Genomic DNA, 23,738 nt, shown 5'->3' on the forward strand with positions numbered 1-23,738 from the left:
CATTGTAATATCTTCCTGGGCTTCGGCAGTAGGACCAAGACGGACATTTGCATCGGAACAATGTTTGAAATTCCTCCTTACATACTTCGTTCCACCAGCAGGTCCTCTGCAAAATTTCGACATTGGACTTTGACCTTTCTATTAAAACAATTCATCGTACTAACCTCAGTAACATATCCCCTTACGGATCGATCAGAATAACTTCTTTTAACAATAGATGCCCCCTCGACTATTGTTATAAACAAAATGCACGCAATCTTTACATATTGTACCTGTAAAATTAATTATTAGACACTAAACACGTGGTAATTAATATTTAAGCCTTACCTTGAACATGTCAAAGGGTTCTACAAATAGACGCTGTTTTTCGGCCTCCAAAGCTTTTCATTTCACACTTTAAAACGCTCAGCTGTGTTGTACGTAGGAAATGAGAAACAGGTATGCCGTGGTATTGACGCCACTCCCGGTCCAAGTATGTCAACAAGAAACTTATGTTCATACTATTTTTACTGCACGTGAAGTTGGGTTTTGTAGACCTTAATAGACTTCTAAATATAATTAGAAGTGTTGAAATAATAAACGGGATTATATAATATTTTGTTTAATAAATAACTTACACAATAGGAATCTTTACATACCCTATATTAACAATTTAGTTCTTATAAATATTTGTTAGATTTTTTATCACATTAATCGTTCATAACATAATAGTGATACGGTTAAACGTAATAAAAGGAATGCACCTAAAATAAAATGGCACTTTAAATGAAATACATAAACATTTTTATTTTTTAAAGCGAAATTTCTCTTGAAAATGTTACAACGATTATGTATTAAGCATTAGCTTTTGCATTTCAAATATGTTATGTTTATGAATCCCATTTTTCAATGATACCAAGACTCAATTGATTGTACTCGATTTAATTACTGGCTCGCGTTTGAATAAAATGAACAGTCATTTCTAGTATGAATAAAACTATCGTCACTGAAGCAAATAGTGGTGCTAATTCTAATGAATACTTGCGTTTAATTGTTCGAATCAAATCGAGTGTATTAGGAAATCATTATAATAAAATATTTACACAAAATACATTTAAATTTCCTTTGTCATATAACATTTCTGCTTTCGTCATTTTATATATATTAAATTTAATAATTTGGTTATTGATTATGACTGTACGAGCTAACTGCTCTCTCAGGTTTTTTTAGTTGTGGCGATATCCTAAATTCACGAGAATATAGCAGACCTAAGCACTCTTCAATGTTTACATTGAATTCATTCCTTACATAGGAATTAATATTTAATTATTTCGCTTATATCATTGTACACGATTGGTTAATGTAGAGTATTAATTAAATCCTCTATTATTTTACGCAATCCGATGACAAACGCTGCATTACAATGTGTAAGATTTGGAAACCCTTTTAAGTGAAAATACATCCAATAACAAATTTAATTAATTCATTTAAGTAAATTCCATAACATTTTTGTTTCTTTGTTTGTTATATTATTTAATTATAGGTCTAAATACGGCCACGAAGCGCTGCTCAATTTATATATAAATCAATAATTATTTAGTATTTATTATTTCTGTGACAGTCCGCAAAAAAGATTTTTAATTTGCACGTTTTACGTGAAAAAAACTATTCAGCTTAATGAAATTTGTGTATTTTAGTAGTATTTCAGTATTTTTTGATTTTGTATATTTTGGCTTCCATCAGAATTTGTACCACTATACATTTTAATCATTTTTTGAATCTGGTATCATTGATCTCAATTTGTGTAACGACTAATTTTTTATTGGACTTTGGTTGGACACTATCGCTACATTTGGGAGTTTCTTACATAGCTTTCGTTTCTATATCATTATCATCGATATTTTCTTGTCTGTGGATTTTTTCTGCGTCTTCCCTGTAAACAAACATAATAGGTAGTTATGTGTCTAAGGATGTGTCAGGCACAGTAGGTTGATCACATACTTGTCTGTAAGAACTGATCACAGAACAGATACAAAAATCGGAGGCAATAAGTAGTGCCATTGTATGTATATATAAGTGGCCAGTATTTTTAAGGAGATAAAAAGATATCGTGACGAAACGATACGACGTGCACTTATATTTCATCTATAGAAGAGTACACATGTAACTCTCATTAGTACTATTTTTTTAATCTAAAGCCTAATTGTTAATTTGAACCATTAACGCGGATCCTAGCATGTCCTAGCCTATCCTAGAACAGCGCAGATGGCTACGGGGCTTTTGAGCACTATTTACACATATTTACGCGGGTCTTGTACCGCGAATGTGACGAGGATTTTCACTATACATACAAAACTATTGCATTGAAACGCAATAGTTCATTATATAAAAAGCTTCAAACTTACATTCTTTATATTATCAGTGAACATATATTGCATGTCGTTACAGATGGCTTAATTTCCGAGCAAGTTATAAATTATAATGTAATTGTAACAATTAACATCATATTAATGATCTAATTAGAAACGTTTCCTTAAATATATTTAAAGCACCAGTTTACCACCAACAACAACGCAATTAGCCAGATCTGTGACCGAGAAGCCAAACAGCAGAGGTTCATCTATTCTTCCCTTTTCTAAAAAGGGATTTCATTTACATAAGCTTGGCGCCACGACGGCGCCGGGCTAAGACTTCGGAATGATATCCATGATATTTATGACCGAGTAAGATTCTAATACACAATTTTTCCAGCTGCGATCTGTGCTTAAGCACCATATCGGATAGCCGCTTCCTGAATACTCTTATGGCAGTTACTAGCTTCAGATCACACCTGGGTCTTTAGTAAACAAGCTTGTCTTTGGTTTGAGTCTGTGTAAATAGTGACCAAATGCCCCATACCCATCTGCTGTGTCTAATCTAGGATAGACTAGGACATGCTAGAATCCGAATACAACCCTGCTTTTATTGCAAAACGTTAATCTGGCGTTATAAGTTTAAATCAACAATTACAATGTATAACTTTCATAAAAAGGAGGTCGATGTGTTTTTTTTTATTTTCGTGTCTGTTGTGCCTATAAGTACTTGTCACATTAAATCTTTTGAAGTGTTATTCGATTAAAGGGACATACATACAAAGCTGTACTATTATATTAATTCTAAATTAAATACTCACGCATATTTATTTTGCGTTGATTGAAATATACTCTTTGGACAAAGCCTGTAATATGGCCAGCATTCACCTCCCGATTCTCCAGCCTTTTGAGCTGTCACATATTCATCCAAAAGACTTGCGTACGGGGATTTTGTAGGGCTAGAATATATACAATAATTATTTTTTATTTAAAAATAGAAAGGCAAACGCCTACGCGATGCCCATGTTATTGGGTGCGTTGCTTTTAAGAGAGGAGTACGCTCTTTTCACGTACAACGTGCACGTCCTATCTCATACCATATGTTATATAACGTATACGTTAAATAACGCTGTCTCAATCTGTACTTTTCTCGTTGCCATATGGGTTTTTATATTTCTTTTTTATACTATTTGAATTAATCCATTATTACGTATTACCATTTTTATTTATCTGTGTTTAATATCCATAAAATATATGCCACACTATTTATTAAAAAACCCATGGATTCACTTAAATACATTATCTTAAGATGCATTGCTGCTTGCTTCGGTAGTGCAAAATGCGAAATTGGCTAAAATTAAAAAAATAATCTATTCGGTTTTAGTTTCCAGTAATGAGTATAAATTGTTTTAATTTATATAAATACAAGATTAGCTGTGCATTTTATTAATTTAAATATGGGTTGTGATACCGTAAGGACATAATTCAGACTGGTTTTAATAATTATTAATGACATTTGTCTGTGTCATTGACTTACCAATCTGTGATTTATAGAATAAAAAATGTTCTATAAAATTTACCGCAATTTACGTCAACGTTGAAAATGTTCTGTAGCAATATATGCTTCTAGTATACAACACAACTAAAAAAATTAACAGTTTCAGAGCGGACCAATTATAAGTACCTATGTAATTTTAAAGAACAACTTACCTAAAGAACAACTTCATAACCTCCCCAAGGAAGCCAAAGTTTTGTAAAGGATGTGCATGCACTTCACAAATTGCACGCAAAAGACATTCTCTTCCATCTAAGCCAAAATTGGCTAATAGATCCTCTGCAATTCCATACATGAGGGCTCTGAAAAATATATAGTCTTTGTATACAATAAAAAGCATTGTTAAGTACGTATCAGATATCTAATAAGCTTTTTTGCTAGTAGTATTTGTTTCAGTTAAAAATAGGTAAAAAAATTACAAGATACTAGGAGTTATTCATTGTATGTTTTTACGTTTTCATTGCTTTTTGTAACATTTAGGTTAACCTAAATTGTATATTTTAGAAAATATAGCATGTTATATATACTGTAGATATATGATCGTGGTGAACTTTACTTAAACATAAAAAGTATAAAAAAGTATTAAATTTTTTGGACTTTGTTCATACACATACTTGTTAGTATGACATTTAACCTGTCACATTGTACATTGTACGTAACCTACTTAGAAAGGAGTACGGAACTAGACTGGTACAGGTTTTTCCAAGTTTTACAAGTGCACTATCAAAATGACCCGGACACAGAGCCATCTGTACTTAAAGTATTATTTGCATTAGAAAAACCTATAGGTAGCAAGAATAATAAACAATGGAACGGCTTCGTTGATTCATAGACAATTTCCTGATCTGTCAAATGGTCTACTAAACTTTTCTCTGACGTAACTTATCTAATTGTATTCGTAGTTTCCAATTAGTTTTCTTCCAGCGTACTTCCTACACGTAACATGCAAGCCGAATATTATCGCGTGCCGAATTCACTGTCCTTATTAGTATTAGTGAAAGTAACGAGTGTGTTTATTGTCACATGACCATCCTCATTGCTTCGAAATCGTCCTTTATCACTTTTACGGCATTATTTTGACAGGGATGACTTCATGGTAAGGTACCGTTTAATGTATATTGGTTAAGGGGTCAAATGTTATTTGACCATATTTCTTCTGTTTATTAAATTTTATTGACAAGTTTTTATTACAACCAAAGCTTTACTGACTGAATTCTGGTGATATTCCTTGTTATTTAATTTACTCCTGACACGGAAGATACTTTAACACTATGTACGTACTTTAATTACTATGGAATGCCGAACTAACTGGTGTTGTAGGCTGTAAAACCGTTTCATTTTTACTTGAAGTATCTGAACTGTATTCTGTATTTACGTATACTAAACTATACAATGGTTTAACAGTGTATGTTCGGAATAGATAGATTTCTTTATTAATTTATGTACTTCACTAAATTTATTTTACAACACCGTGACAATTTTGCTAATATTTTTATATTTATCAGAACATAATTAATAAAAAAATATAATCTAACCTTTCTCCGCCATGAAATCTGTCAAGAACCAGCTTCTCAGCTTCAGGCGGTATCATTTTGTCTGTTGATCGTTTTCCCCGTCTATGGTCCAGATATTGGCCAACATAGTCTGCCATTAGAGAGGCCGCTGTGCTGCCCATAGACCGCGCAAAAATTGGCGGCAAATCACCGTACGGGTTTTCGTTATCTGTCAATCCCAGTTTGTCGAAGTCGACTGGAATTTATAATTTTTGGTTTTTAAAAGAGTTTTTATAAAAAAACATTGTCTATATTTCTACTTATGCAATTTTTCTACTTCTAGTTAAATTGTATCTAATCTACTGTTAAAATTACGATAATTTTACTACTTCTGATTTTTTTAGTTGGCTACAATTTTATATTATAAGAAACGGTGCAACTCACGTACAAAATTATTATAAATAATTAATTGTGAATTTACTATAATATTTTGCTAGTCACAGTTATTTCTTAATGAATGACTCTGAATACGGCTGTAAATAATATTAAATGTTAGTTACCCAACATATTAATATAAACTATTTTTTTATCAGTCAAATATTATTATGTCTGAGATAAAATCAATTATCTACGTTTCCACCTTGGTTACATTAGAATACTGCTATATTAATTCGTACTACATCACTTCTACGTAGCTTTTATTTAATACTGACTTTTACATTCCAGCTGATACATTATTGTACCTGTAATGTCATGTTCTTTTTTACTAAATCACAAGTTTCTGCTTACTACTATGGCTTTACTATACTTGTACGTGTACTTAAAAAAGGCTTGTTCAATAACTTTTTAATATTTTTTTCTAGTCTGCCCCAGTTTCGCACGGTTGGACAATTTTTTCGTTTTAGCAATAAATAAAGCTTATGTTACTTAGGTTGTAGCATCATGGTATTGAATTATTGAAATTGCTCCATTACTTTTCGACTTTATTCATTACAAAATAAATACAAACAATTCTTCCGCTTTATAATATTAGTATAAATTCTTCTTTTTATACATAACTATACCATTCGTATGCTGCTTAGCAGTCGTCCTAGCGAGAGACTCGCATAAGTTAACAAAGACAATTTATTTAACACATTAAGTGCTCTTTTCTCGGATCCGAGTGGAGCGGGGTTATAGTAGCGATGCCGCCCATTTTTTTTAATAATATTTATTAAAAAAAAAGATTACAAAATACATTCATACTTATATTCCGACATTCATATTTACTCAATCAAAATTCGCCATATAAAGTTTTATTTTCCGGCTATTACTTTGTATCCATTATTTAAGAATTTTAAGTAATGAAATTAATGGATAATCACAAAAATTTTGATAGTCTAACTAAAATAATTTTGTCTCGAAATAATTTTAAAGAAACAGGCAAATATCTCTCGTATATAATTATTTAGACATATTATTTATAGACATATTTGTGAACGAGATATTTTCCCGCGCCTGTTCCTGAACTAGTGAACACTTATTATGATTAGAATCACGTGCTGAATATAAAACTCCAATAAAACATGAACATATAACACTTACTTGTAAACGGGAAACTAATAGTCATGTTTGAGAGGAATCCCTTCGGTGGATGCCTCACAAAAGGCATCGATATTGAAGGTGTAATTGCCATTGTAGTACCGGGTGGTAGTGCTAAACGACCATCGTTGGTTATCCATAGAATCCTCTTTTGCCGCGAATGAGGGATATTTTCTTTGGCTTGCTCCTCACGAATATTTGGTGCGGCAATTGGCAAGAGAGCAGCTAAGGCTATACTCAAGAGGACTCTAGGTATTCTCTCCATTGCTATCTGAAACATAAGTATAAAACTTAAAACTTTTTTCAAAAACAACCTTTTTTATTCAGTCTGAGACAGATCAAATAAAAGTATCAGTTATCACATCTATCATTGTGACATTTGATGTATTTATTATATCTACATTTCATGTTTTAGACGTTTTTATTTATTTACTTATATTTCTGATTACTATTATCAGGAATGGATTGGCAACAGTGCAAACATATTCGCATAAGACGCATTTTAGACGGTACAGTTAATGTCGAAACGTTGGTCAAATCTTTAGAAAATCAATACAAAATTGATATCAGATCTATACCCAAATGGGAAGATATAATAAAATCTCTGTACAATGTGAAACACGATTTGAAACATAAAATAGAAGCTGCTCATAAGCGTAAGAAAAGTATAATTGAAAAACTGTACATTCAAAACTACCGAGATTCTCCATTTGTTTTGACCGACAAGTTAGCAAGAACGGCGAAAGTTTGGAAAGAAATAGAATCTAGTAAAAACAAGAAACAAACAGTGCAACTTGAGAATCTACCTGAATCTATACTCTCATTAAAGCATAAAGAGTATGAAAGTGGGGAATCATTATATGAAGAGAGTGATATAAGATCAACAGCACATCCAAATACAGAAGTTGTTGATGCAAAAGACAACGTAAAAGAAAAACTAACTGATATAGAACTAGAAACGCAATCAGAAATCTCAACCAAACTACCTGTAGTTATTTGTACCAATCCACATAAGCTACTTTCCCCTTTGCGATCACAATGTACACCTCTCACTTATAATTCTTCTAAAGCTTCGTCTGTTACAGTTAAAGACTACATAGAGGAAAAAATATATTCTCAAACCAAAGCGATTAGATCCTATCCAAAAAAAATTAATGTGTACTACAACAGTACGCAGATAAATAAAGAACAGTTTATAAAATTTACGTTGAGGAACTGCACGAATGATTGGGCCTTTGTTCGTTTTGTAAGCCTATCTAATAAACATCTTCTAAAAAATATCAAGCTCAGACCACTCACTCCTGTAAAATTATATGCAGGGCTATCAAACGTATACTCGTTACGGTTTAAGTTTAAACCCAATGTAAAGGAGTTTGAAGGGTTTTTAAATTTCAAAATTTGCCGCGATAGTTTAGATTCTCCTGAAGAAATCTTAAGTATTCAAATTACTTGTGAATGTAAGGAAAACGGATCGGTATATATTTCTGAATGTGTATATTTACCACCTGTATATTTATGGCAGTTAACAAAAGATAAGTATCCATCTGGAAATATCGTCGCTCGATCTGAAGATGACTATTTTTATCATATACATGTAAGAAAACAAGATATTAATTGGGAACTAGTACTTGATATTAATAGCACTAATTCGCTTGAGGCCCAAGCTCCAGTCACGGAGAGTGAACTCCAGAGAAATTATGAACTGAAGTCACAAAATACGTTTTGTACATCAACTAACTTTGCTGAAATACCAAAAGAAAAGTCGATTAGCTCAGAGGATATCGCGTACAATATCTTATTAGAACTAGTTGAAAATTCACTAAGACCATTTCATGTAGAACCCGCCTATTTTTATTTAAAACCACGTAGTAGTCAGAAAATCCGTGTCAACTTCACAAAAGCGGAATATATTGGCCTTCATCAAAGCTGCTACGATTTGGAATTCTTTGACCCCGTTGATAATAATTTAATAATGACAAAAACAGTAAAAGTTTTTGCAGAAATATTGCCACATCCTATAGAAATCCAACCCATTATCCTGGATATGACGGGAACTCCGAAAACGCTTGGACTGTGCATCGATCATTTCACAATATTTAATAACCACAAATTTGTTCCTGTCACAATAAAAATTGAATTAACAACCAAGATGAATAGAATTTTTGACATAACACCGCAAAAGACATTCATAGCGGCGCAGTCAAATGCCTCTTTTGAGGTTGCATTATCCAGATCTGGTTCTAATAAACACGAAGATTTTGTTCATTTTACTATTAAAATCATTGTAATAGGAGATAAAGCTGTTTATAAAAATGTGCCACCGTTCTTCTATGAAATTATTATCCCATGTGCATCTGAATTTAAAAGAGTTTATGGTAAAAACTATATGGGTTCTTCATCGGATTCGTTAGACTACGATGATGGTACTGGAACGACGACCGAAGTAGAACTAAGTAGGGTTTTGTAAATTCATGTTTTGTTTTTTTGACCAGAATAATTATAAAAGCCTTAACGTAAATATGGCTTAGGTCTCTGAAGAATTTTTGTAATTATTTATTTTCCAGAATAATATAATCTAAAACACGATTAAATTTGAAAACCACTCTGGTTTGTATTTATCTAGTCAGTCAGGAGCCACACATATGCATGATATAAACTTTGGTTAGTGTTAACCCGCACAATCAGCCATATACATAAATAGGCATACAAATGTCATACATTTTTATAATGTCTTGATTTTAGTATTAAATTATAAGAAATATTAATATTTAAATTATAGTGCATTGGTGTCTGTTATTCTGTTTTCTAAGAAATACATTCAAAAGAGTTTTTTATAACTTAAAAAGGAAGGAAACTTACATCCGTAAGAGTAATAATCATATAGTATTATGAATACTTGGTGTCATATAAGTATCGATTCTTTAAGAGCAAATTACGTGTAACATATAAAAGAACATTAAAGTCTAACACAGCCGTAAAGTGCGAAAACGACCCAAGACAATAAAAATAATTGTTGATGATTCAAGGAATGTCGTTGAGGACGGCAAGGATGGAACCTGTTGAAGTGACCGAGATAAATGTGTTACGGGTCATGCAAGTTGATTGCCTACCCGCATAATATTCCAGTTCATGCAGGCCAGAGGAACCGGTTACGACAATCGATTATAAATCAAACATTGGTAGATGTAATATCAAGAGCTAGTGCAGATATGATTATTGCAATATGCATTTATTTAGATTTTTAATATGCGTGTAATTTTTGTGAAGTTCATGTGCACCTTTTCCTAATGTGTCCTTTTAGTTTAGTTTTTGTTTTTTTGTTCCTTCTAACTTATTAACCTAACTTCTTGCTTGCCTTATCTATTTTTTTTCTTAATAGTTGCCTGAAAGAGATTAATCAAAAATGACATAGCCGCTAGTTGCTTGCTTTTTTAATTAGTATTTAATTATAATACGATTTACTCAAGTAATTTATTAAATTAATTAAATTCATAAATAAATAAGTATATATTTATGTTCCTTCCTAAGAAGAATTTTAAACTCATACATTTTGTGAACATAGACTCATGAATTTACATTTATTGTAGAACATAATCAAACGGACAACAGATTTATCGGATGATAACTGATACCGCCCATAGACGCGTTAGTGTTGCCGAAGAATTTGTACACTTTTGAAGGCTATGCCACCTCACTGGCAAGAATCTCTCGGACACTCATTTTAATCGCCATATTTTTGGTTGTATTTATTTCTTTTTTTGACGTTCATAAGTGTACATTGTTACCTACATGAATAAATAAATTTTGAATTTTGAATTTTGAATTTTTACAAATGATAATTAAAAAAACATTTGTTTATTCATTTGACAACAATTTATTATAATTTGTAAGTTTTGGTAACTCATTTAAATAAAAAAATGAGTGAATGAATGACTATTTCAGGGTTTCCCTTACGACTTTATCAGGCGCATCGTAATTGAAGGACCTAAAACTAAACCTTGAACTTGATTAATAAACCTCTCAAAACAACAATATTATTATAAATTGTTAAGCCTTAAAAAAACAATTGTAGGTATTTTTTAGAAGTAATACTTTGATCGCTTAAGAAGCTCAAAATAAAGAAAACTCTATTGATAAACAACGACTACACTGATGAATTTTATGAAGAAGCAAAATTGCGAGAAATTTGGTAGTGTCCCAAAAAACGCGCATAAATTTAAAACCCCAGATTGTTGCCAAGAAATTTTCGAATCACATCTATTTGTTATTCGATAAACGTGAACTGTCAAATTCGTATTTGAAAATCGAATATCGATTAGATGTGTTGATAGTGTTATCACGAAAGCATTAGTATGCAACTCAAATGCAGCTTTCGCATTTAACGTCACTGTGTTTAATATGTAGCATCTTAAAACTGAAACTTAACAGAATTTTTAAACTTTCAATCCTGTCAAGACGGCATATTGATTTTATTAACAATAATATTTTATCCACTCATATATCCAACTTTATTTATTCTTGGTTCTATAGGCTAAAACGAGCTAAAAGTACGCCGAGAATTCGCGCTTGTGATGTACTTAATAAAGCTGTTACATGGCAAGGTGGTACATCACTTTGCTCTATTGTCTATTCTCATTATTTCTTATTATTTGACTTTTGTAATTTTTGTTCACTCTGTGGGTTACATGATTAAGGTTTTCATAGTTCTCTATTTTGATAAGACATATTTTCCAGCTTATTTCATCAGGAATAATCTATAATTATAATTATGAAACATTTTTTCCAATCGGTCCAGTACTTTGGAGCCTACTAAATAAACGGTCAAATATGTCCTTTTTATAAGTACTTTTATTAGTTTATGATTATTTATTAATACTTAGAATATAAAAATTGAACATAATTAAATGAAAAGGAGGGCAACTGGCAGCCTTATCGCTTTCGAGCGATCTCTTCCAGGCAACCACTGTGAGTAAAGGAAAAAATATGTATTAAATTACATAACATAGGCTATTATATAACATTTTTTTGTATCTTAATAGACGAGTCATGGTAAAATAGACTTGATATATACAGTATACACTGTTGTGTTCGTTTGATATAATAATATATCTACAAATGTAATAGCATTATGAGGAGGAAAGATTTATTACTTAAAAACTGCTTGGCAAATTTAGAAATACTTACATTATATTATTAACAAAGGGTATTTCACCACATATGTTCAGACGTGTGATTACATATTTATTTATTCTAGGATTTTACGTATGTAATGGAGATACTATAACCAGCATTTACTGATTAATTTGCGCGCAATTGGAAATTCAAATAACTTATTTCAAAGTCGTGTCAATTGAATTTCAAATTCAGTCATTTGTTTTTCAGTCTCAGTTTTTGTTTTGTGAAATTATGGTAATTTTTGGCGGCATGGATAACAGAAAATAGTTTTTCCTATTTTTTAAATGCCATATTAATTATATTTAATTTTAAATTAATTTGACTATAACTTAAATTCCACGTTAGCGAATTTTAATTCCTCATTAATAAAGTAAGCAGTGACAACCCTTTTCTAGCATTCCAAATTTAAAAATTTACTAAAAAACCGTTTTTACGCGTCCTTTGTTTATTTTGTTTAACTATACTTCATGAAGAAAGCGTGCCCTAAATGTTTGATTTACAGCGCTTTGTGATATAAATCGTTGTTTGTGTCCAAATTGTTTATTGTTTTAAGTTGTGGCCACTTTTATTGTAACCGCACTGTGACAATACCGTAGCTCAGTCAAAGCGTACAATACTTCTAAAGCTATTTCAATATCTGTAGTAATAGCGGTATCGGAGCTAAATCCATGCGGTAGAAGGCGAAAGATTACCAGATCCTCACACAAACTAAACTAGACATGCTACTAATACGATAGTTCTTCACATCAACACAAAAAAATGCGTTAAACTCAGTTTTGTATCGCGTAGCCCGGACATACAATACATATTTAACCCTTGACTTGTTTAAGCTAACGTGGAATGTAAGGGGCGTTTTAACAATACCCATAGCGATAAATCCCCTGTATCATGAGCACACTTGATAAACACCTTCATGTACATCCCCTAAATTTAACACCATCAAATTCTAAACCAAAATGATTTATTCATGTAGAACACAATGTACACTTATGAACGTCAATAAAGAATTTATGAAATGCTTCCAATTTTATCTTTACTGCCAGTTCTCAAATCAAGACGTAGAATGGATGAGAACTGCAAACTCTCCGTCGCTCTTTTAATCGCCAAGTTCATAACACAGCATAGCCTTATTAGGTATGAAGTATTTATTTTATATATACATATTATTATTCCGTTTTACCTATATATTAAGTATACTTGTTTTTTTTTAATAAAATTTAAGTAAGCTGTAGAAATGTGAAATAAATAAATAGAAGCGACAAGATTTTTAAAATTACCTTTTAAACTTTGTATACATTGCACATAGTTTTATCTTTACATATATACATTACATATAATTAGAATGAAATATTCAGGACAGCGTAATCAAAAAATCTTTCAAAAGATAATATAACTTTCAAAATGTGCAAAATTTTACAATAACGCTCCAGTGCTAAAATAAAATTAAATACATTATACCTGGCAAAACATTGATCATCTGTCAAATTACAATGATTTTATTTTTTTGACGTTCATAAGTGTACTTGTTTACCTATATGAATAAAGATATTTATATTGATTATTTTCGATATGTAAATTAGCCATCAACCATTATTAGGCAAAGATCTCCAGGATATATGCCTCAAATTTAACTTAGTTTTAATCAAAAGCACTCTTTACAAACTAATAAAAATGCTACGAAATTAACTTACGAATAATAAACGTTACGTGTTTCATTTGTTTTTTGAGTGGAATTCTATTCCAGTCGATTGCCCGCAGTTTTTAGTTTTAATTCAGTCTTATGTAAAACTTTCGCTTACTAACTAACCTAATACGTAATTATAACATTTATCATAACTACATTAATACACAAAAAAATTAAACGCAAACCATTCTCTATCACAAGCTCTGAATAGGATGGTACGATATGAAGACGATAGCAGGACTACATGGACATTTAAGAGAACATAATGTAAGGGATCACCGGGAAAACCCGGTGGTCTGATGACGTAGCAGACTAGCCGACTATTGGCCAAGATGGAGCCATCTGAAAAGGATTGGAGGAGGCTTTCACCCATGGTGGCTGAATAAGTCACCTGGACCACCGTCGTGACCTGGTATCAGTCATAGAGGCAGACCTCACTTTACCGGGATTTATATTGGCTAAGCCTACTGTGAGCAGAAGGCGGCTGCTGATTGATTGCGGGAGAGACCTGGGGTTGACCGTAGATTGGCCGGCGGTTCAAGGTCAAGCGGTTCAAGTGGCCCGGAACTGTAGGTGGTGATTTAGCTCTCTATGTCAGATATAAGCCCGGGTCTCTTGGGTAGAAGACCTGGAGAACCCCGAGGGCCCATCTTGACGTGTGAGCGGCTGAAATGTGGGTCACGCTGCCTGTCTGAATAGCAGAGGCCTTTGAGTGCAGACCCAGCCCCACAGTCTCAGTATCAAGCTCGATGGCAGGCTTGCGTAAGCGCATTTTTGAAAAAAAAGCCCCAGAGGGGTCCACATCCACAAGCGACTAACAATGTAGCTATAAGTAATTACTAACAACATTTGAATTGCAAATTAAGGATATGAAAATAAAACAAGACTATATTATTATTATTTCATATAATTAGGGCAGAAATAGTCTAATTTGTAACAGTGCGTTCGAAATCTGTATATTGGTTCATAATTATTTATTTCGCTTATGAAAATGGTTTATAAAACTGGGATATCTACTGTACTTCTACTACTACCTGTTAACAAATTATTAGTGAAATGGTTATGATAATATTTTGGATATCATCGCATGATTTTACTAAGATATTTCGTTTATTTATAAACATAATTAAGACGATAATTTTTATAATTATATATTTTCCTATTATACCAAATATATTATATGTATAATATAAATGTAAATTAAATTAAATTGTTAAAGTGAGATTAATTATAAGATTGCACTTCTCATTCAAATTCTTCGTTCAAGTAACAGAATAAACACTACTTATACAGATGGTAGCGGGCTGATCAATTAAAAAATAAAGCATTGTTATGAAACCTAATGCGCTGTTTAAATCTAAAATTGGAAGTGTAATGTATTTTATGTTTTGAAGCAAATATGCTAGCCATAATTGTCATATATTTTAGAAAATATAGATTTTAAAAATATATAATTATACACGATGTGGTGAACTTTAATAAATAAATAAATAAAATAAATTGCATTTGCTAACAGTATTCTCGAAATAAAAATTAAATAAAATAATTTACTGTTATTAAATGAAACTCGTTTTAAAGTAGGTAGTATGACAAAAACCTGTCATTCAAACGGGGGCCACCAGGTTAAGTAATTCACTGAACTATTTCTTAAGTTGCGAGAATCGCATTGTTTTTTTTTCATCTCTCAAAGAATTATAAGGAAATTATTTTATTGCATTTAAGTTCTATTGTAACTTAATAATATAATAAATATGATACTCACCTAATATCCGTATTGACACAATTCACAAACACAAATCGCGTTATCAAAGTACAATTAATCGATCGTAACGCGGTAATTTTCTCAATTTCACTTTCAACTCCTTAATCCAGACAATAGCGCCCTCCGAACGTTCAAAGTACAGTGGTATCGTATTGGTTTTCACTTGCCGGCAAAACTCTCTTCGCTAATTGGGATGCAAGTGGTGTCCTTAGCTTTCCTTATGAGACAATGCGTACGCGCACCAAGGGGTGATAGGCGCTCCATGGTAGAGGTTAGTTCATGACGGGCGCTGAGACGGCGGCACAAGTATAGAATGAAGGCCGAGTGCGTATCGCGAGTTGGCCACTGGGTTAGCGGCGGTTTTTCCTGCTACTTGCGTGACTTGCTCAGGATTTAATTGTGGATTTTTTTTTAGAATCTATACTTATATAGCTGAATAGTTTATCAGAAACTATTGGGAATATATGGTTTCATTTATTGGGAATGGAAATATGACAGCTAGTTATTAATGCATATGTTTGATAAAGAAATATAGTAATTTAAAACTGTATATTTTAAACACGCTTATCAATCTTATGCAAATTAATTGTTAAAAAATAACAGTTTAAGAAGTGTATAGTTATATATTTATAATTAAAATAAGGAAATTAGTTGATTCTCCCAGACAGAGGCCTCATCTTAGAGAAATAAATTTGTATTTTAAAATAGTTATTTTTGTGTAATATTCTTAAGAACTGGTTGTTTTATTTTCATTAAAAGAAGAAATAGTTTTTTATATTTGTGGGTAGTTTATTATGGAGCAGCATTAGGAGGTTTTAATAAACGTTATTAATGTATGTATACTGTAGTTTGAGTACAATTAAAATAATTAAAAAGACAGCAACTGCTGTGTGTGTGTGCGGCTGCCTTTTGCCTTATTACTTTATGTATGTTTCCATTCACCATTCAATTAATGAAACATTGACGACCCATTCGCTTTAAACCGTTCATTCGCAGAACGCGTACATTAATCGACATAAACATTCTGGACCGCGCTTAAGTAAAGAAAGGGAAACCTCCAAAACTGCAATCAAAAGATAAAGATTGTATAACTTATCTGGAGCATACGTGACGGTTATGAAACCGAAAGTTTAAGGGTTTATAACGAATGTGTTTTTATTGAATAAGACACACTTGTTGCCAGTGTTGCCAACATTAAACGTTGGATTCAACTCATCAGAATGCAATGTTTTTGCAATGGGTTCGGGACCCAATAATTAATCCACAATCTCAGGTTAAAAACAATGTGATATCAGACCGTGGCAGTCGATCGATCTCTATCCTCCTATCTGCATCCCAATTACCAAACCCTACGAAGACAATACATTTACTATTTTAATACTCTTCACCTTCATATTTGATAATCAATATAAATCAAATAAAGTAAATAAAACCGTACTAAAATCTTAAGATAGTTTATTGGCACAGTGGAACTGTGACTATCTGTGACAGATGGCTTTTACAATCCGTCGATTGTTTATTGGCACACTTCCATGAATATTTGGATTAAGATGTCTATCTTAGTTGGGCAAAAAAGGATTAAGATAGGTTATTAGGTTTGGGCGTAAGTCGTCACCATGTCGTAGCCAACTACTTTATAAGGCGTCCAATCAAAAGCCTAGCCTCTTAACTAAATAATGCCGTATATATAGCGAACTTAAAAAAATAACATTTTTAATAGAGAAATAAAACTCTTCAAACATTATATTATATATTATTTGAAGAAAAATTCGTTTCAACTATGGTCTTATAATCAATTTGAATGTTATCTTAAAAGATAACAGCTTCGTTTAACTTTAAATGTACACGTAGAGAAAGTTCAAGGAAATAAAATAAACTGGAAAATCTAGAACCTAATGGGAACTACCCAGTTATAAATACTAGGAATATCTAATTTGTTCTAAATTCATAATATTAAAGACGAGACACTGTGTTACAATAATAATTAATCTTATTAAAATAAATAATCAAGACCATACTCGATCAATTTTAAAAACAATTGCTTTTTTCGTATAATCTTTGTGGTTTGCGTGTTAACTGTGGCGTCACCTGTTCTGAGTAGTAAGCCAATGGTTTGGGTTCGACGCCCGGGCGGTTCACAAATCTCTATATTAACTGCCAGTTCTCAAATCAAAGACCTAGAATCGACAAGAAAAATACGCGGCGGAGAGTTCCTTGCCAGTTCTTCTCACCCGTCTAAGCCCACATTAGAAGCATTTAATATGTATATCTGTAGTGACATTTATAAGTGTACATTATGTTCCCTAAATTAATAAAGGATTTTGAATTGATTCAAATTCTTGATTGTCTGCCTCTGGAAACTTGTTTTCGATCGTTAGCCCTGGTGGTGATCGTTGGCCATTGTCTTGCCAGTCGGTTATTTCATAGATAGAATGCTTAGGGCCTGTTTCACAATGTCCGGATAAGTTCCAAATAAGCTATTTGTTACTTATTGGTATGATAAATAGTATTTTTACATTTCACGACTGTCAGATAGCGCTATACGTCATGAAATTCGAAGTATCTTATTTGGAACTTTTATCTTTCGAATAATTTATGTTGCATAGCTATTTGGCACTTTATCCATACATTGTGAAACAGGCCCTTAGAACGACATCTTAAGGCTCTTTAGAAGGAATTTAGATGGTTAATATACTTTACAGCGTACTAATACTTTAACGACCGGCAACAGACTATTGCCAGCTGAAAACAAAGCCATGAGAGTGTTTATCGGCAGTGGAAACACAAAACATCAGCTGATGAGCCTCCTATCCGCCCTTTCTGCAAATAGGTCCTCTACCTACTTACCTTAAAGTCTACACACTGATGAAGACATCTCCCATTAGATAACGGGAATTGTTGGAGTAGTCCGTGGTAAAAAAACAAATCTTGGCAAATTACCAAAAAGATAAGTAAGTATATCAAAAGTTCGTATAAGCTAAAGTCTGCAAATACAGGGGTCTAGGCTCTGAATATGATTTTGTCCCATTCGGTGTCGAGACCCTTGGTCCGTGGGGTCCTAGCGCATTAAAGCTTTTTAGGGAATTATCAAAAAGGTAAGTCGACATCACAGGAGAACGAAGAGCTGGCAGCTACCTCGCACAAAGAATTAGTCTAGCAATTTAAAGGGGGAACGCTGCCAGTATCTTCGGAAGCTTGCCTAAAGGGACTCCTTTTAATAATATTTTTTAATAATTAAATTTTAAGGTTAGTTATTAGATATATTTTTATGTATTAAGTGCCAAGTTGTATTTATATTTTGGTAATAATATATATATTACTACGCAGAATTCTTTTGGTGCAAGAATTTATGAAAACGTTTTAATAGTTAAAGTTATTTATATTGTGAATGAGTATGAAGATTCAGCAAGTATGCTACATCATTTTACATTGATAAGGCGTGGTCAATGTTCATTGTTACAGCTACTGTTGACTTGCAGCTCAGTGGTAAACACTAAACAGTACTTCGACGAAAATTGATTTAAATGTGTTATGAAATGGTAGCCAAAGGAGACACTCGATAATTTGATCGTAAGAACAGTATAACCTCATTTATGTTATTCTCTCAGTCAGTTCCACGTCAGTACAACCTCCTTCGAATTAAAAAATCAAGCCAGGATAAATCGTCTTGCATAAATAACTATATAAAAGTCAACATCCGTTAGAACAACGTTAATAAAACGCATGTAATTCAAAATTTAAATATGGAAACTCAAACATGTGCCACCCATGCACTAAGCAATATAAATAATGCATTTTACTGCAGTATTGTTGTGGTAATTAACTATTTAGCCCACATGCCCACTTCGGGGTGAAAACACCGAGATTTGTATGCACTTTTGACAAGGGCACGTCATGTTTATCCACGCACATTTCCTGTTTTAGAAATACGTGAATTTTAAACACGCCGTTAACATAATTCTATTGTTTTTGGAACAACGAATTTTTCATACTTTCTCGTTTGCTAAAAGCATTCGTAGTTTGAATTTCGAATCACGTTTAGCGAGATGAAACTAGCCGATATAATGTGTATACGTTAATTTGACTCTCGGAATTGGGAGTGATTTGCACGCACAAACGCATTGTTGGACTTTGACCTCTTAAAATAAAATATAACTAAGATAAGGCCACTTTTTGCATTCGTATAACTACTATACCTTATCACGACAAAATAGTAAATGCTATTAGCCAAAGCTTGCAAAAAGCTCGAGAAAAGGGAAGAGAGCCACACAAACACCACAAAATACTATCAGATCGCACCGCTCTATTACTAAAAAGAAGAAAAGAACTACAAGAAAGAAATAATAAATCGAGATCAATGAGAAATGAGCTTTCCGCCCTCTACAAAGTGACAAATAAATACATAAAAAGAGATTACGCTAAATACAGAGAAAATACTATAGAAAGACATCTACAACACACAGGAAGCACAAAGAAGGCCTTTAAGGAACTTAGAACGAACAAAACCTGGATAGGAGGATTAAGTAAAGACAACAGAACTTTGTGCAAGCGCACTGCCATTATCAATGCGGCGACAGATTTCTATAGAAAGTTATACAGTGATAACATCCAAAATAATAACATCTCAAGCACCAACGAAAATAACGACGAAATAAGTATAAAACCAGTGGACGAAATGGAAGTCCAAGAAGCAATAAATAGCTTAAAACTGGGAAAAAGCCCTGGATCGGACAACATAACAAATGAAGTATTAAGACTAGCACACAAAACATTAGCTGGACCACTAGCGGAACTATTTAACTTAATACTGCAAAAGACTAAAACGCCCATACAATGGTCTGAATCGGACATCATACTCATCTATAAAAAGGGTGATCCGAAAGATATTGGCAACTACAGACCAATAAGCTTACTCCCGAGCCTCTACAAACTCTTCTCAGCCATTATAAATAAAAGAATCAGCAGCACATTGGAATTAAAACAACCAATAGAGCAAGCAGGCTTCAGGAAAGGTTTCTCAACTGTGGACCATATACACACACTTGAACAAATCATCGAAAAGTACCAAGAACAACAAAGACCGCTATACATAGCGTTTATTGACTATCAAAAAGCATTCGATACAGTAACACATGTAAGTATATGGGAAAGCCTAAAACAGCAGGGAGTTGAAGACGTATACATACAAGTCATAAAGAGCGTATACAAAAACAACACGGGCAAAATTAAGCTAGAATCTCTAGGACCAAGTTTTACTATAGAAAGAGGCGTACGGCAAGGCGACCCCTTATCTCCAATAATATTCATAGCAATTCTGGAGGCTATCTTCAGGAAGATAGATTGGAGTAAGTCAGGCCTATATATAAAAGACAAATACATAAGTCACTTAAGATTCGCAGATGACCTAGTGCTGTTATCAGAATCCAGCACCCAGTTACAACAAATGATAGAAACTTTACATTCGGCTAGTATCAAGGTGGGTCTGAAAATGAATCTCGCTAAGACTATGGCAATGACAAATCGGCGGAGAAGAATATTAACAATAGATAATGTGCCACTCGAATATACAGATTCATACATCTATCTAGGTAAGCAAATTAGTTTTCATCCGAAAAATAACGAACTAGAAGTGAAAAGAAGAATACAACAAACTTGGAATAAATATTGGTGTTTAAAGGAAATCTTTAAAAGTGGCCTGCCTATTACCATAAAAACAAAAATTATGAATTCTAACCTTCTTCCAAGTTTGACTTATGGTTGCCAGACCTGGAAATTCACTTCAAAAGTAAAAAATCTTATCACCACCTGTCAAAGAGGACTGGAACGCAGCATGCTTAAACTAAAGAAATCAGACAAAATACGACACACAATAATAAGATCAAAAACCAAAGCTACAGACGCACTGAAATACGCACAAAAACTTAAATGGAGATGGGCTGGCCATGTCGCGAGGCTTAAAGACCGAAGATGGACCACAGAAGTGACCTTTTGGAATGGACCTCAAGGTAAAAGAAATCGAGGAAGACCACATACTCGTTGGGATGATGAGATCAAAAAAGTAGCCAGCCCAAACTGGAAACAGACTGCACAGGACAGATACAAATGGGCATCTTTGGAGGAGGCCTTCACCCAATAATGGGGTTCCTACAAATTATATTATTTAAGTATACTAAAATCTAACCAAGCCAGCTAATAATACAATAAAATAATGTAATAGTAAATATTATCTAGTAGTAAATAGGATATATATAGTAGCAAATATTATATAAGTAGTATAATAATAACAATAAATAAAATAAGATGGTATTAATTTTAATTAGATAAGTAAGCGTTTGGAGATGGGCCAATGTAAATAGTTATATTTGTAGGAAATAAAAAGGCTTTTTTATTTTTTTTTTATTTTTTTTTTATTTTATTTATTTATTTTTTTTAACTACTATACCATAGTGTATGACTGAAAAGTATGGGTAATTTTTGCACGAGCACGGTGCATTGTTAGAAAAATTGCACTAAAAATCTGTGTTTTTGTAATTGGTATTGCAAATAAATATACATATGTAAACAACAAAACCTCCCTCTTATATAGTAACATAATTAATATATTGCGATTTAGACAAGTATTACCGCAGTAATACTGTAATTGACAAGAAAACGACAATTTTCTTGGCACAATACAACTATTAGGTTTACGGGCATAGAATATAAATACACAGCCGTAACCGGCAAATATTTATTACACAAACGCAAGATAATGTTGTATTTTTATGTATGTACCAATATGTATGTGTATTGTTTTCGATATGAATAAAATGTAGGGAAACAAACCAGTTGCAATCACCTTATTTATGAACAATAGACAAGATACAAGACAATAGTCTATCATTTTGACCACCTCGATAACATTGTCTATGAGGCCCAATTCGACTTAAACCTAGTTTCAAGAGCTGTCAAAACATATTTTCTCTATGAAGTTTGACATTTTGACAGCGTCGAAGAGCTAAAGAAAATATATAGTAGAAGTTTCAAAAGTATTGACGACTGAGGACGTATGTTAATGACAGTGCTGAGATCTCTTATTTCAGAGATCTTTTTTTTTAAGTTCACCACATCATACAAAATGCTAAATCAACAGTATATACATATTACAAGATATCTTTTCTTAAATACATGACAGTTATGGTAACTATAAATATTACAAAAAATTAAATTACCATAAAAATATTAGTAAATTTTAACTTACTTAGCAAAAATACCAGTTAAACAGCTTAGTTAGGCTCAGGTCAGCAGCTTAACAGTTAGGTTAGGCGACTAACAATGCTTTTCTTAAAATTCATCGGCTTGTGTTTAAACCTTACAGTGCGAGTGTCCATGGGCGGCAGTATCACCTAACATTGGGCCTCCTGTAACATAAAAAAATAAATCAAAATGGTTTTAGTCCTATATCCCATAAATATATCTAATATAAAAGAAAAAAACAGTCACAGAAATGTCTGCGTGACCTGGGCGAATGTAACCGTACCAGCTTGGTGTCTAAATGAGTACGTTAAGTTGACAGATTATCTACTTACCTTCAGACAGTTAATTTATCCCTTATACTGCGTTTCCTGCGCCTCTTGATCGTTAGACTAATTGACATAAATCTAGAACACAGATATATTCTTGTAATGTGTGGGACGTGATTAGTCGCAGAATGATTGTCAATGTCTGTGGGTTAATACCACGGGTGGACAGAAAATGAAAATAAAAATTTAAAAACGATCCATGTGCCGCGCATAATTATAATATTTTTATTTGACAGCTGACAGATCACTTCAACGCGGTAACAATTTACATTTATAAAAAACGCTACAACAATTTCAGGTCTGGGCCTGAGATTTCTGTATCTGGTTCATGATCATAAATAGGTGATCAGCCTCCTAGTGCCTGGCACACACGGTCGACGGTTAGGTGGGTTGGGTTTAAATCAAGCCAGTTTCCTCACGATGTTTTCCTTCACCGTTCGAGCGAATGTGAAATACGCATATAGAAATTCCATTGGTGCACGGCCGGGGATCGAAGCTACGACTTCAGGGATGAGAGAGGCATGCTGAATGCACTAGGCCAATACTGCTCTTGCTGTTATACAGGAATGGATAAAAATAATAACAAAAATACCAAC

At 32.8% G+C, this 23,738-nt stretch overlaps 2 protein-coding genes across 2 annotated transcripts; one reads left to right on the plus strand and one right to left on the minus strand.

Annotated features, from left to right (window-relative positions):
• Nucleotides 1-1,140: 1,140 nt before the first annotated feature.
• LOC110991509 lies at nucleotides 1,141-15,891 on the minus strand. Its single transcript, XM_022256880.2, has 6 exons — nucleotides 15,581-15,891; nucleotides 6,963-7,230; nucleotides 5,421-5,634; nucleotides 4,041-4,187; nucleotides 3,152-3,289; nucleotides 1,141-1,912 (listed from the first exon to the last, which is right to left on the minus strand). Exons 2-6 carry the CDS (start codon nucleotides 7,222-7,224, stop codon nucleotides 1,843-1,845), a joined length of 831 nt encoding a protein of 276 aa, XP_022112572.2. The 5' UTR covers nucleotides 7,225-7,230; nucleotides 15,581-15,891; the 3' UTR covers nucleotides 1,141-1,842.
• Nucleotides 7,420-9,426, plus strand: LOC110991500. The gene is made up of 2 exons (XM_045634540.1): nucleotides 7,420-7,487; nucleotides 8,829-9,426. The coding sequence occupies exons 1-2, from the start codon at nucleotides 7,420-7,422 to the stop codon at nucleotides 9,424-9,426; spliced, it is 666 nt and encodes a 221-aa protein (XP_045490496.1).
• Nucleotides 15,892-23,738: the final 7,847 nt, after the last annotated feature.

This window comes from Pieris rapae, chromosome 3 (genome assembly GCF_905147795.1).
Source record: "Pieris rapae chromosome 3, ilPieRapa1.1, whole genome shotgun sequence".
Classification (NCBI taxonomy): Eukaryota; Metazoa; Arthropoda; class Insecta; order Lepidoptera; family Pieridae; genus Pieris; species Pieris rapae.

What these genes read in the sequence shown, in the direction of transcription:
- LOC110991509 (XM_022256880.2), bottom strand. Translation starts at nt 7,224, where the DNA reads ATGGAGAGAATACCTAGAGTCCTCTTGAGTATAGCCTTAGCTGCTCTC. An exon ending in AGATTTCATGGCGGAGAAAG is followed by an intron (nt 4,188 to 5,420) that starts GTTAGATTATAT and finishes TATATTTTTCAG; the next exon opens with AGCCCTCATGTATGGAATTG. An exon ending in TCAACGCAAAATAAATATGC is followed by an intron (nt 1,913 to 3,151) that starts GTGAGTATTTAA and finishes GTTTGTTTACAG; the next exon opens with GGAAGACGCAGAAAAAATCC.
- LOC110991500 (XM_045634540.1), top strand. Translation starts at nt 7,420, where the DNA reads ATGGATTGGCAACAGTGCAAACATATTCGCATAAGACGCATTTTAGAC. An exon ending in GGTACAGTTAATGTCGAAAC is followed by an intron (nt 7,488 to 8,828) that starts GTTGGTCAAATC and finishes AAAACCACGTAG; the next exon opens with TAGTCAGAAAATCCGTGTCA.